Source organism: Calidris pugnax, unplaced genomic scaffold, assembly GCF_001431845.1.
Source record: "Calidris pugnax isolate Ruff unplaced genomic scaffold, ASM143184v1 scaffold44, whole genome shotgun sequence".
NCBI classification, from domain to species: domain Eukaryota; kingdom Metazoa; phylum Chordata; class Aves; order Charadriiformes; family Scolopacidae; genus Calidris; species Calidris pugnax.
Window position 1 is genome coordinate 16,311,595 of NW_015094506.1, and position 12,974 is coordinate 16,324,568.

Here is a 12,974-nt window from a genome sequence, read left to right on the forward strand (position 1 = left end):
TCCAGTATTCAACCTCGTATCCCCCTGTAATAAATCCTTAATTTATTGCTTAAAATTTACAGATCAAGGCTGCGTGTTGTATTTAAAAATAAAACAGTGACTTACAGGGACATTCCCATTCTGGGCAACAACTATCAGTGTTAACTTGAACTGGCATTCCTCGAAAACCACAGTCTGGCTTCTGCACATCCTTAGGGCAGTTCCTTGAAAGGTTGTATAACATCCAACCCGTGTTAACACATACGTACTGGCTACATTTGTCAACAGGTTCAAGGTATCTTGGCTATTGTACAAGGAAAAAACAGCCAGAATCAACTTTACGTTCATTGTCCTTACAAACTCCAACTATCACTTGTTCAGGACTCTGCTCTCAGACAGAATCAGTGTATCTACATGACCCCTCATCAGTTATTTTGGAATTAATTGCTTTTGTGTAGTTGTAACAGGTGACAATGATGCACATCCTTTCACCCACACCACCCTGTCCCATCTGGCTTTGGCTGACTGCTCTATGTAAAGCATTATGCATTGAGGCTACATACTATATTCAATAATAATATCTGAAGCATTTTAAGAAGTACAGAATTGTGAACTCCCGTCGTCTTAAGCGCTATGACAAAAAAACAAATGGACAAAAAGACAGACAGGGTAAGATTATGTAGAAACCCCAAAATTCCATGTATATGGCTTTTTCTGCACCTCAGAAATATATTTACTGTCTAGAACCAGCAAATAGCTTTATAAGCTATTATAGTCCAAAGTAATAAGAGCAGCAATACAACAATCCTCTAAGAATAATTGAGTATTTTAAAATATACAAATAAAAACAAAATTGGGAGACATTTAAAAATCTCTGGTATTAAATACATATCATAACAGAATGGACTGAAAAGCTACATATATTTTAACACATAGGGGCAAGGAAAACTGCTCATACCACACATTTGGAAGATGTAGAAATCAGCGTATGCATCATTGTACCAAAGGAAGCCTTGTCACCTGTAGCTGTCATTGTTTCTGCACTTGCCAGAGAAGCTTGTGTTTTCACAGGCTCTGAAGGGGAAGACAGAGCCATTCCACCACTGATCTGCAGCTCTGTGGGCTTTGTTAAACTGAAATAAGGCTTAATGGGTTTCTGTGTTGGGATTTTGGACCAATCTGACATTGTTACATCCAGTACTCCAGAAAGAGAGAAGTTTTTTGCTGAGGTTGTATTTTTTGAAAAAGACAAACTCTGAACTGCAGATACTGTCAAATAAGGCAGGGAAGATTTCTCGGTTGTCTTTGTCTTGGTAACATTTCTTTGCTCATCTGAAGTCTGACCACTTTCTAATGAGGTTGCATATTTAACTTCTGAAGCTGTAAATGAGGTACTCTTCATCTGTGATAATGGACTTGCAGTACCAGTTGTTTTAATGATCATCATTTTTGGAGTTTCTTTACTGCTCTGAGAAGCTTGAGTCACTGCAGATGTAAATAAAAATTGGTGTGACACATGCATAGGTGTTTCTACGCTGGTAGGAACTGAAGCTGAAGCCATGTAAAATTCCAAATCAGTAACAAAAGAATCGCTGGTTTTTGTAGTAATCCCAGAAGCCACAGTTGCGCCAGAAGCAACTAATAAACTAGCTGAAGAGCTAGGTGGTATTTTTTCAAAAATATACGGTCCTTTTAAGGATGTAGCGCTCACTGTTGTTTTCATGATCATTGGTGTAGTGGATTGAGTGATGATTCCAGCTGATGTTGTTCCATCTTCTTCTGAAGAACTTACTGAAGAACTCTGTTTTCCTAGAGAAACAGTAGAGATATGAGTTGTCTTAGGAGGAGGTGAAGACATAGAGACCCTACTGGACTGGTCTTCTAAAGTGGTTTCAGGAGTTGTAGGCATTAGTAAAGAGGGCATTGTAATGGATGTTTTTACTGTTGTTGAAAGGTTAGTAGAAGGGCTTACGTTTAAAGTGAATGTAGAAAAATCTACAGAAGAAGTTTCAAAGTCTGTAACTGGACTTTTTGAGGCTCCTTGTGTATCTAGAGGTGAAACTGATGTTTGGGTAGCAGTTATATTTTGTGTTAATGACGGTGTCCTACTGACTATGGGAATCAATGAAGAACTTGTATTATGAGTTGTCACATAAGATGGTACTGATATTGATAACAAGATTGTAAATAAAGATGATGACTTTGTAAGAGAAGGATCTTTAGGAACGAAAGTGCCTGAACTTTGTGCCACAGGGTCAATTTTCAATTCTGTATGTGAACTTCTTGGGTGCTCTGTAATTTCTGAAGTGGTTATTAATGTAGCATTTGGAGGTAATACCGATGTCCTAAGAGGGAAGGCTGTAGATCTAATGGATTTCTTTGGTTTTTTAGAAATGGATGACACTGAAAAGGAATCAGTGTGCGTTATGTATTTACTTTCTGTAGAGGCTTTACTTGCTATAAACGTATCAGAGATTGTTGGATTGACTAGAAGAGTGGAAGTAGCGGAAGGTACTTTATAAAGATTTTTGGAGACAACAGTGACATCTGCAATAGCTTTGGGCTTCAGGGAGGAAATGAGAGAATGCACTGGTACTGTGAGTGTTAGAGAAGGACTTGAAGAAGTGTTTATAGGGACTTCAGAAACAGCTTGAGGTGAAAACACAGTCGTTATGGGCAGAACAGCAGAAATACTGCCTTTTATTAATGGAGATGTCCACTTGGGAACAGTCACTGAAATTCCACTGAAGATAACAATGGCTTTGGAGAAAAACTAGTTAAAGAATCTGCACTCAAAGATATCAGAGAAGTTTTAGACAAGGGTTTTACTGTTGCAAAATATGAAGCTGTATTTAAATGAGGAAAACGTGTCTCAAAACTAGCAAATCTAGAAGTCATAGGAATTTGAGGAGCAGTTGAAGTCAGTGCAGAAATGGGTGTCGGGTGAACTGCAATTTGACCAATGCCAGACCTAGTTCTAAGAGGCAAAGTAGATACAGCAGAAGCAGATGTGTTTAGTGACAACCCTGAACCTAGAAGTACAGCTCTTGTGAAAGTTGCTCTGCCAGCCGGCAAAGCAGACAAAGACACTTCAGATGATACCGCTGCTCCCTTAGAATGATTTACTGAAGGATTCCTACTCTTCCCAAACCCTCCAGGCAGTTCAGAAGTGACAAAAGATGGCTTAGAGGTTGAAGTTGTTAATGCTGAGGTAGGGGGAACAGTTCCTAGCTGAGTGATCGATGTTTCAAGTGGAAATGGAACTACCATTAGGGAAGTGGGTGTTAATAACGTAGAATGCGTTGGAATATGACTTGCACTGAGCAGGGTTGTTGGAGTCGCTATCGTAATGGGCAAAGTTATAGATGTGGTAGAACTGACAGTATGTGATGTAACTACTGATGCTTGAAGAGTGGCTGGAAAATCTGTTGATGAGATGAGTTTGGAAAGGACAGTAGGGCTGGCTGTGCTGTGAAGTACATCAGAAGGCTTCACTGTACTTGGTAATGAAAGTGATGAGTAGGTAGCTGCATTAGATGCTTCCAATGAGTAAAAGTCTGTAATGGACTGTGCCGACATATTCATTCCCCTTAAAGTTATGTTTGCCTTCATGGTTATTTTGGCTGTCACACCAGTATGAGTTGACTCCATCCCTGAAGTAACAAATAGAGGAGGTGTCTGAGGAAATCTCTGTGTGGTAGCACCTGTGTGTGAGATTAACAGTGAAGGTTTTGTTCCAGTTGCTGATTCTGTAGGAGTCACAGGTATGCCTAAAAGGAAAAATGCATGTTTTACTGTCTTTTATGGATCATTGGTAAAGCAAAATAGCAACATCTCTCTCTACTCAAGTCCCATTTAAATATTAGAAAATCAGAGCATCATTTTTCTGAGAAGATAACTTGCCAATGGTTCCAGGTTGTCTGATGACTTTGAGAAACACAGCTGACTCAATAAGTTTTCTCATTTTCTTTGCAAATTGTTTATTATTAGTGAAAACCTTGATTGTGCAGAGCAGTTTTGAAGCAACAAGAGATTTCCATGGAAAATTCAGTAAATTCAAAATAGTAAAATATTTGGAATAAATATAAAATATGTTATCTCCTTTTATATCTTTGGAAGGTAGTATACTATATGAAATAACTTTATACTAGCAAATATCAAAAATAATGTATTTAATTCAAAACTTGTAAAATAAAATGAGAGATGGTATTAAAATGTAATTTGTATGTTAAAAGAATACTCTATCCCCAAAATAAGCAAATAATGTAGTAACTTCACACACCAAAAGTTATGAAATGTATGCACTGAATTTGTTAATGGTAGTTCATCAACTGAAAAGTCTGAACTTTTCGCCACAGCAGTATTTCTTCTGTTTGGGATCTTTCTCTTATATCCATATGACATACTAGCAGTATATAATCAAATATAATTGTGATGACTATAGCACCATCACAAAAAGTTAAATTTAACACAGTATTAGAAAAATGAAAGAATTCAACCTTAGATATGGCTTGTTTGGATGTAAGAGATGTATTTTGGATGGCTGGGAACGGAGTCTACGTCCCAGAGAGATATTTAATAAAGAACCCATACCACAATCTACATTTCATTAAAACCTTTCCTGAGATCTCTAGAGTGATTTATAAGATTAGACCAATATAATAAAATATACTTACAGTCTTCTGGATAAACACATTTAAGTGTGACCTCATCAAGGATCATGTTTTTGGGACAGTATGGCAAGCATCCTTCAACCCTTTAAAATATTGCATAGTTAATTTTAAAGGCACAGCGGAAATATAAATTAATTTTAAATTATTTCACTTTTCAAAATGAAACATTCGAACTTCTTCCCCATCAGAGTTCTGAGAACTTTCCAGTGTAATGATGCACACAGCATTTTGAGGCATTTTAAGGTCAATAAGATATTGAACAGCACAATTCTGTTTTTAAAATTTTAATAATCAATTCTTTGCATAGGCTCATGAACATAATTGCTTTGGACAATTTTGCTTCCATAAACAGGTAGAAGTTTAGATCCCTAAGCAGAAAGGTTTCCCACAGGGCAAAGAACTTCACTACAAGACAACTGTTTTACCTTCTGAGACATTACAATATTGAAATGGATTCTATAGAAAGTCTCATTCTTGTGCACTTTCTGAGTAGACAAGTGCAGACAAGTCCCATACCTTTTAAATTTTATTATTAAATTAACCACCAGTGTGCCCATATGAAAAAAGCTAAGAATAGCACCAGAAAAAGTTAGCAATACTAGTAATTTTCCAAATCATAAACCACATATGCCAAGGGAGATAGCATGAAATTCAAAATACCATTTCCTTTCCACCAGGTTTTGTGCCTTGAGATTTTAGGCATTTTTCCTTTTAGTTTGTTTTTAAAAATCGTGGTTCTACAGATGCCAGGGAGACCAGAAATCTCGGTACTAACAGTATAACATCAGCAGTGTGAAATCCCTCACCTCGTGCCAAGGAGCACCAGTTAGTGTAAAGTTCCTTCCTCTTACAGGAGAGGGCGTAGTCCACCCTTACAATTCCTCCAGTTTTTGAGCTGTCATAAGAACACTGGAAAGATGTAGTCCTTTATAGCATCATGGGATGCTAGTTTAGGATGTGAATATAAATCCATAGAAGAGGACAACCTTCATTTAATTTAAAGGTTTCTACCTAACCACTACCAGAAGCTAATCCCCTGGGTTATATACAAACCCTCTTATTCTTGTGTTGAAAGATTGCATGTAAACAGGAATATATACTGCAGGAAACAAGAGGCTTGTTACAAGTGCTTTCACATGATTTGTGAGAGCTGCTTGCAAGAGTGATACTGAAATCTGGATAAGCAAAAATGAATGGATATTGCAGCTGCAGTAATTTTCAGAAAGCATGTGGTACACATAACACAAAACGAAACCAATATAGTAGCAATACTGAACTTAATTTGACTTACGGAGGAAGGAATTTACACGCTATTCCTTCAGGATCCCTACAAGTTTTAACACAAGGATTAGCACAGGATTCATATCGCCATTCACACATTCTTCTATAAGGCACAGATGCATCAAGTTCTGAGAAAGAAGGAACAGGTAGTATTTATTGATTGTGTAGTCATAAGCTATAAATTTATAGTCTTTTCTATAATTACTTTGGGATCTTCAGAAAAATCAAAAAAAATGAAAACCAAGTAGAGAAATCCTTGAGAACTTTCAAATAGGTGAGATTTTGTTCATTTAAAATTTCAAGTATTTCAAATTCAATCTAGCTATAAGACACTGATGCTTCAAAGATAGAAACAGCTACTTACTAGTACAATCTATTATGTTTTAAAACCTTAAAAATCAATTAACCATTGTGAAGTACTGTTGATTGCAGAGGCAATACAGTTACTCCATTCATTTAAAACAATAAGCATCTATAGCTAACAAGACATTAACACAAATCTTTTTATGACATGCCACGTTCATTTTAAAAGAGTAAAACAATGAAAATATATCCCAAAGATAATTAATCATCATATCTGCAAAAATTAGAAAATAGTAACATTTGGAGGTGGGGTAGAATAATAATTAAAAATAGGATAAAAAAACCTTTGTTACTGTTGCTGATGAAAGTGCTCTAAAGGCAAGCAGAAGAAACCATACTTATTCCTGGGGATTATGCAAAATTTACCTTCAATACTAAAGCTACTCAAACATTTGAATTGTTCTGAATCATCGTACTTTGCCACTTTAACACCAGATGAGGTGAGAATGATGAAAAACCCTTTTTTACTGTGCAGTTCGAAGGTGCTGAGCCCTGGACTCCAGAGGCCGTGGTGGTGGAAGAAGGTGGCTCGTCTCCGAAAGGAGGCACTTGCCTGCCACTGTTCCAACCCAATGGTTTCATTGTTGTGTACGTACAGAAAGTAGTTTGGTCTTTCAGCAGATTCAAGAGAAACAAGAGAGAGTGCTTCCACAGAAGAAAAAAAAAATAGTAAGATTTTCACAGAAAACAACTTAAAAGTTGAGATCAAAATCTCTATATTGGCTGTTAAGTGGTTCCTTTGAAACAGCTACTTTTCACAAAAATAATTTCAGTTTCATATTGCTCAAAAAAAGGTTAGAAATGCAAAGTCTAAAGGAGACGTCAAATAAGCACGTAATCCAGAGCCACCAGAGACCTAATCAGTTAGATCAACACTGCATTCGGCCTACTGCTACCAACCTTCAAAATAATTCATAAACAGTCTCAAACTGGGACTTGCTCACTTTGGGAACTTTTTCTCAAATTCAGACAAAATCCTGACAGTTCACCTGTACCAAGATTTCATTCATAAATAACATGACACAAATATTGTAAGAACATGCTTGACTTCACCTTATGGTGAGGCTTTTTTTACATACAGACATATCCAGAAATACAGTAAGAAAAATTGTGGCCAAATCAAAGACTCAAACCTCTGTTTGCCCTACCCATGCAAGAAATCAAAAGTAAAAAAAAAAAAAAATTATTTGAAAATTTAAGAACTTAGAAGAGGACCAACTTCAGATGGTTTTCAACTTGAATATGATCTTGAAGTGTCTTTAATCTAGGTGAATACTATCTCATTCCTCACAGATATGAAAACTACCTGCCTACTGCACAGATATCATTAATGTTTTGTTTCCATTTTACATTGGTTGAAGAATTGACAAGATTGAATTAATTTTTCTGTACTTTTTCATTTCAAAATCATATCTAAAACCCTAATTACTCCACTGCAAAATTGTCAACTGTTCATCAATATAGTTTCAAATTTTGCTGTGAAGACAGCCCTCCTCTATGTTGATTTTTGAGGGATTTTTTCAACAAATTACATTATGTGAGAAAGCAATGACAAAATCTGTAGGGACTTAATTGGCACAAACCCAATACAAGTGAAGAAAGGAAAATATATACAGAAAGAAAAGTATTTAAATGTATTTATTTTTGGTTGTATAGTTTGTACCAGACTCTAATAAGTGAAAAATAGAGCTTAGGAATAGATATTCACCTAAGAAATTTCCTTCTACATTATATGGAGATGCTGTGTACTAACAAAGCAGGAGAAAGATTGATTGATCTAAGTTGCACATTTTATAGTACACTGAAAGTCACAAAACAGAAGAAAAGATAAAGTAGAAGTGATTTTACTGGAGCCGAAAAATGTCCTGCATTCACCATCAGAATTGATACTTGCTAGATACATGTGCAAAATTTTCCAGTTTCCAGTTGTACAAAGTAATGATTTTTTTTTTTTAACAAAGGAATTCTATTCATTCATATTTTGCGATATTTCTTAAACAATCTTTGAAAAGACAGCTGTAAAGCTGGCAGTGAGGTTTTCCAATATTAAAAAATAAATATTAAAAGATCTGTATTCATCCTTCGTTTTGAAATTGACTGCATCATCCTCACTTATTCCAATAATTAAAAATATCTAGACTATTTTAGGAGATTTAGAAGATGCAGGAAAAATAATTCATATAGTCTGAAATACATGTATTGCCATTAGCAAAATTGTTGAGAATACTTACATAAATCTTTGTCTTTGAAAAGGCCTGGAGTTATCATGAAACTGAAAAATACATTTCCATATGCTCCAGTTCTAGGCAGGGGAAATATCCTTCTACTGGATACATTAGCTCCTATAATTGTGTCATTCTCTCCATAACTTGCCAAAACATAGGGTCCTTCACCAAGACCTAAGGGAAGAAAAATCACATAGAAAAAAATTAAACTTAAGTCTTAGTTGACATAATATATTGCATTAAATATTTCACCATACCTGGAATCAAATAAATTTGGAACTGCAGCTCAATACCTCAAGGTATTTTGCTGGTGTAGGTACGTACTTGTCTGTTTAACGTACTCCCTAATTCTTTGCTAGCTGTCCAGAACACAACAGATACAATGTGAGCACAAAAAAGTGGCTCCTTTTGGCTGTCCTCACAAGTGGCTGGCTGTCCTTACAAAATGACCTGTACAAGAAAGCAATCTGGGCTGCTTTTTTTTTTGTCTCTAATCTTTTACATGTCCTTATTTCTATAATTCGAAAGATCAACAGAGCAACTTTAATATTATTCCCCAAATAGACACTGAAACTACTCTAATATCTACAAGGCAATTCAGTTGTCTACCGTAAGCAGAATTGTAAGCAGCTCATCCTCTCCCACAAAATACTTGATTCTGCCCCTCTACTGCCCCATTTATGATGCCATCTTAAGTGCTTCGGCAGTGAAGGGATCCAGCTGAAAAATAACTAGCTAATTTTTCCAGCCTGATTCACCACATTGTCATTCAAAAGCTCATGCCAGTATAATGGTGACAACAGCTTCAACTGGTACCACTGCCAAAATGGTGCTGGCCTAACCATGCCTTGCAACAAACCCCTGGAGCTATTTCTGCTGGGCTGGAAAGGCTCACTGGGATACATCCAGATACAACAGCATCCATCTGCTATATATGCTATATATATCAGCAGCTGTATCCCACTGAAAGAACTAAGAGCAGCATGCTTGTAAAACCTTACCTTGTGAGTAATAAACAAAATGTGTAAGTTTTGTGAAAGCTTTTAATCCTAAGTGAACCATTTTCCCAGCCTAAGACAACTCCTTCCAACAAATACAACTCTTCCAAGAGGGACAGAATTTTCATAATGATGAGATTTGGCTCAGCTAGAAGTTAAACACCAATTTCTGAAGTAAACTGCAGGAAAATAACCACTGCTTTTATATTGAAACTATGCTGGAGCTCAAAGGCACATGAAGCTCACAAGCTTGCAACAAAATAACCACCTGTTAAAGCAGCGATGAGGGAATTTATCTTAAAAAGACACATTCTAAATCATTGGATGTTTACCCTACATATTAACAGATATTTTGCCTACGACTTGAGCAAAAGCAGGGCTGAGCTGTAATTGATAAAGTTTCTGTAAAGATTCAACAGTTTGACATCATGCAGAAAAAAAAAAGAATGAGAGAAGGAGCCATCCTAGTCCCAAAAAGTGTTTTGCTGGCACTTGGTGGTGGAAATAATGCCATTCTTGACTTTAACTCTGGTGGGCAGTGAAGCACCACAGAGCCACTCGTGCATTCCCTCCCAAGTGGGATGGGGGGGGGAGAATCGGGGTGGGGGGAAGAACTGCAAATACTCATGGGCTTACTTGAGGTAAAGAGAGTTTAATAAGGTAAGGGGGGAACGCGGAGGAGGAATCAAAGGAAAACAAAACCAAGCAAATGGTTCTGAAAATGATGCGAAAGCCCAGTTGCTCACCACCAGCTGACCCCAGGCAATGCCAGCCCCAGCACTTCCCTGACATTTTTTATCGCTGAGCACAACAGTCATATTTTCTGCAATACCCCTTTGGTCAGTTGGGGTCAGCTGTCCCTCCTGTGTCTCCTCCCAACCTCTGGTGCACCCCCAGCCTGGTGTCTGGCAGGGTGGTGTGAGAAGCTGAATTGGCCTTGTTGCTGTGCAAGCAGTAGATAACCCAGGAGTGTTATCAACACTGTTTTTATCACAAAAACAAAGCATAGCCCCATACAAGTTCCTATGAAGAAAATTAAGTCTGTCCCAGCCAAAACCAGTACTTTTAAAGAAGACAAAGTGCCCTATTGCAAGGAAATTATGGAAAATCAGCTATACCTAGCAGGATCTACAAACTGCTACTGTAATAGGCCAGACTTCTTGGAGGAGAAAAAAAAATAAATCATATGTTGTATGATGTTCATTATAGGATACAAGTCGCTAAGAAAATGTATCAAAAGCCACATTCATATCATTACATTTAGTCAAGTTTCCCTTCCTTTTTAATATCTCGTGCTCCACAAAATACATGCACAGTATCCAAATCTAAGAAGGAATGCCACAGGAATTTAGTTTATTAAATGAATACCACTCTCATTCTACTGAGCTGTTCTTTATAGTACAGTATTTGTGAGATGCAAAATATAATGGGTCCCAGTTCTGAAATTTACTGTACAAACACAAGCTAATGTCTTCCTAGAGCTTCTCCCTGGCTGCCAATATATGCTGCATGGGGCATTAATCCACCCCCACTTTGAATATGACGAGGTTATTCATTGAGACATCAGGGAATACTAATATCATTTAATGTAGCTGGGCTACTGACCTTCACCGACTACAAAGAGAAGCAAGGTTAAAAATACATATACCAAGTCAAAGAAAAAAGCCCATCAATTAATTCAATTAAGTTTTTAATTGGACCAGAGCAATCTCTTTTAGATGTCAGTGTAAGAATGAAAAATTAAACAAAGCAAGCCACTTCAGAATGAAAACCTAGAAGATAATTGCACAGTGTGAAAAAATCTTCATGAAATTTAGAATGTTTTTAATCGTTTTCAAAAAATCATACCAAATTAATTATTATTCTGATTAATCTTAACTCAGCATCATCAGAGACGTCTTATATCGACACTATTCATTGTTGGAGAAAGACTTGAATTTTCCTGTGCCAAAGGCTGTTATAGTTCAAAGAAGTGAAAATTTAAATGGTAATAACCATGTATAACCTTGCAAGATGCCCATTAAGGTGTCAGTATTTGAATCCCTTACTAATGTAGGGTTTTCTGTGTTTATACAGGACAAATCTCAAATAATACATGAGATATTGCACAGAAAAACAGTATTTTTAGATATCCATAGCAAAACAGGAGGGAAGATAATGTCAATATAATAACATAATGATCTCAAATAGGCAATGAATATGTGACAAAATGACATATAATACTACAGGTTCAGGTTCATTAAGCCACCTCTCCTTTCTAACAGAGCTTGAGGGAGCTAAGTGAGCTTGAGGGATTGTGACTATGCAATGCTACCCCGGGGAATGGGAAGAATGGAAGACAACCTCCAACACTGCTGCAGCTGACAGAGATTCTCCTCAGCAAAGGGTTTTATTTGCAGTGTGCACTGTGTCATGTTTCATCTGAGATGCCAGATGTGTCATTTTGCTTACAACTACTATGTTTGTTTCCATGCCACCACTATCCCTGGACATATATCAGAATGACCCATGGGGACATGCTTTACTAACTTACTGAGCTCATTAAACTCACATACCCTAATCAGGAGAACCCAAAAAAAAAAAAAAAAAAAAAAAAAACAGTACTTTGAGAGCGTCTTCTGGGTAACAATCAGCCTGCTCTATTTACATTATTCTATAGCTTTTTCTTTTGTTAAAAAAATATATGTTTCGGAAAAAAAAAAAAAAAAAAAAAAAAAAATTCTAACCTATGAAAGAGAGAAATTTCCAAACTGTATTTTCTCTCAGGGTTAATCTGAGTGAACTGATATAAGAACAGCATCTCTTGGGATTGTGTTTTTAAAAGAGACACAAAATAAGTAGGGGAGAGAGATAAAAACCCAAAACAGTGCCATACAGAAACAAAGATAATAGAATAGTATGTCAAAGCTAGCTTCCATATTCTATAGTGGTCAAAGTGAGAACTTCTTTTCTTTAAGTCAGTGGCTTATTTGCAACTAAATGCTTTATTAAAATGGATTCCATGTTTGAACCAAGGCATACAGACTTGTTTCTAGCACATAGCTAGCTGGTATGCTAGAAAACATGAAAAATAATTGTATCCAGCAAGGTATATAAGTAGGAGGATGAATGAAAGACAGTAATATCAAATACTACATACCTTGATTGTAATATTCACAGTCATAAGCTAAATGAAAAAGAAAACAATTACGTTATTATTAGAAAGTAACAATAGAATCACTGCATATCTGCATCGTAAAAGTGTAAAATTCATTTCCATCAGAGGAAGTTTAATTTTCTGTAATATATTTCAATTAGTGACCTTATTTCCTTTGGCTTTTATTCAGTAACATACATTTATATAGATGCACCAGGACAACAGATCTGAAGCACAAATTATTCTATAGCTGGTAACTCTTCTCCCCGTCAATTAAAAGTAGAATGGACTGAATCTCTTTGCAGCCCCCCCCCCCCCA

General features: G+C 36.5%; 1 protein-coding gene across 1 annotated transcript in view; it reads right to left on the reverse strand.

Annotated features, from left to right (window-relative positions):
* Positions 1–12,974, reverse strand: part of OTOGL (otogelin-like) — a 94,062-nt gene that overhangs the window by 23,775 nt on the left and 57,313 nt on the right. The window contains exons 32-39 of the mRNA XM_014963313.1: positions 12,659–12,685; positions 8,528–8,695; positions 6,663–6,941; positions 5,944–6,061; positions 4,656–4,735; positions 3,120–3,749; positions 938–2,739; positions 106–283 (exon numbers count right to left, since the gene is read on the reverse strand). Coding sequence (XP_014818799.1) covers positions 106–283; positions 938–2,739; positions 3,120–3,749; positions 4,656–4,735; positions 5,944–6,061; positions 6,663–6,941; positions 8,528–8,695; positions 12,659–12,685 — 3,282 coding nt within the window. The remainder of the gene's footprint in view (positions 1–105; positions 284–937; positions 2,740–3,119; positions 3,750–4,655; positions 4,736–5,943; positions 6,062–6,662; positions 6,942–8,527; positions 8,696–12,658; positions 12,686–12,974) is intronic.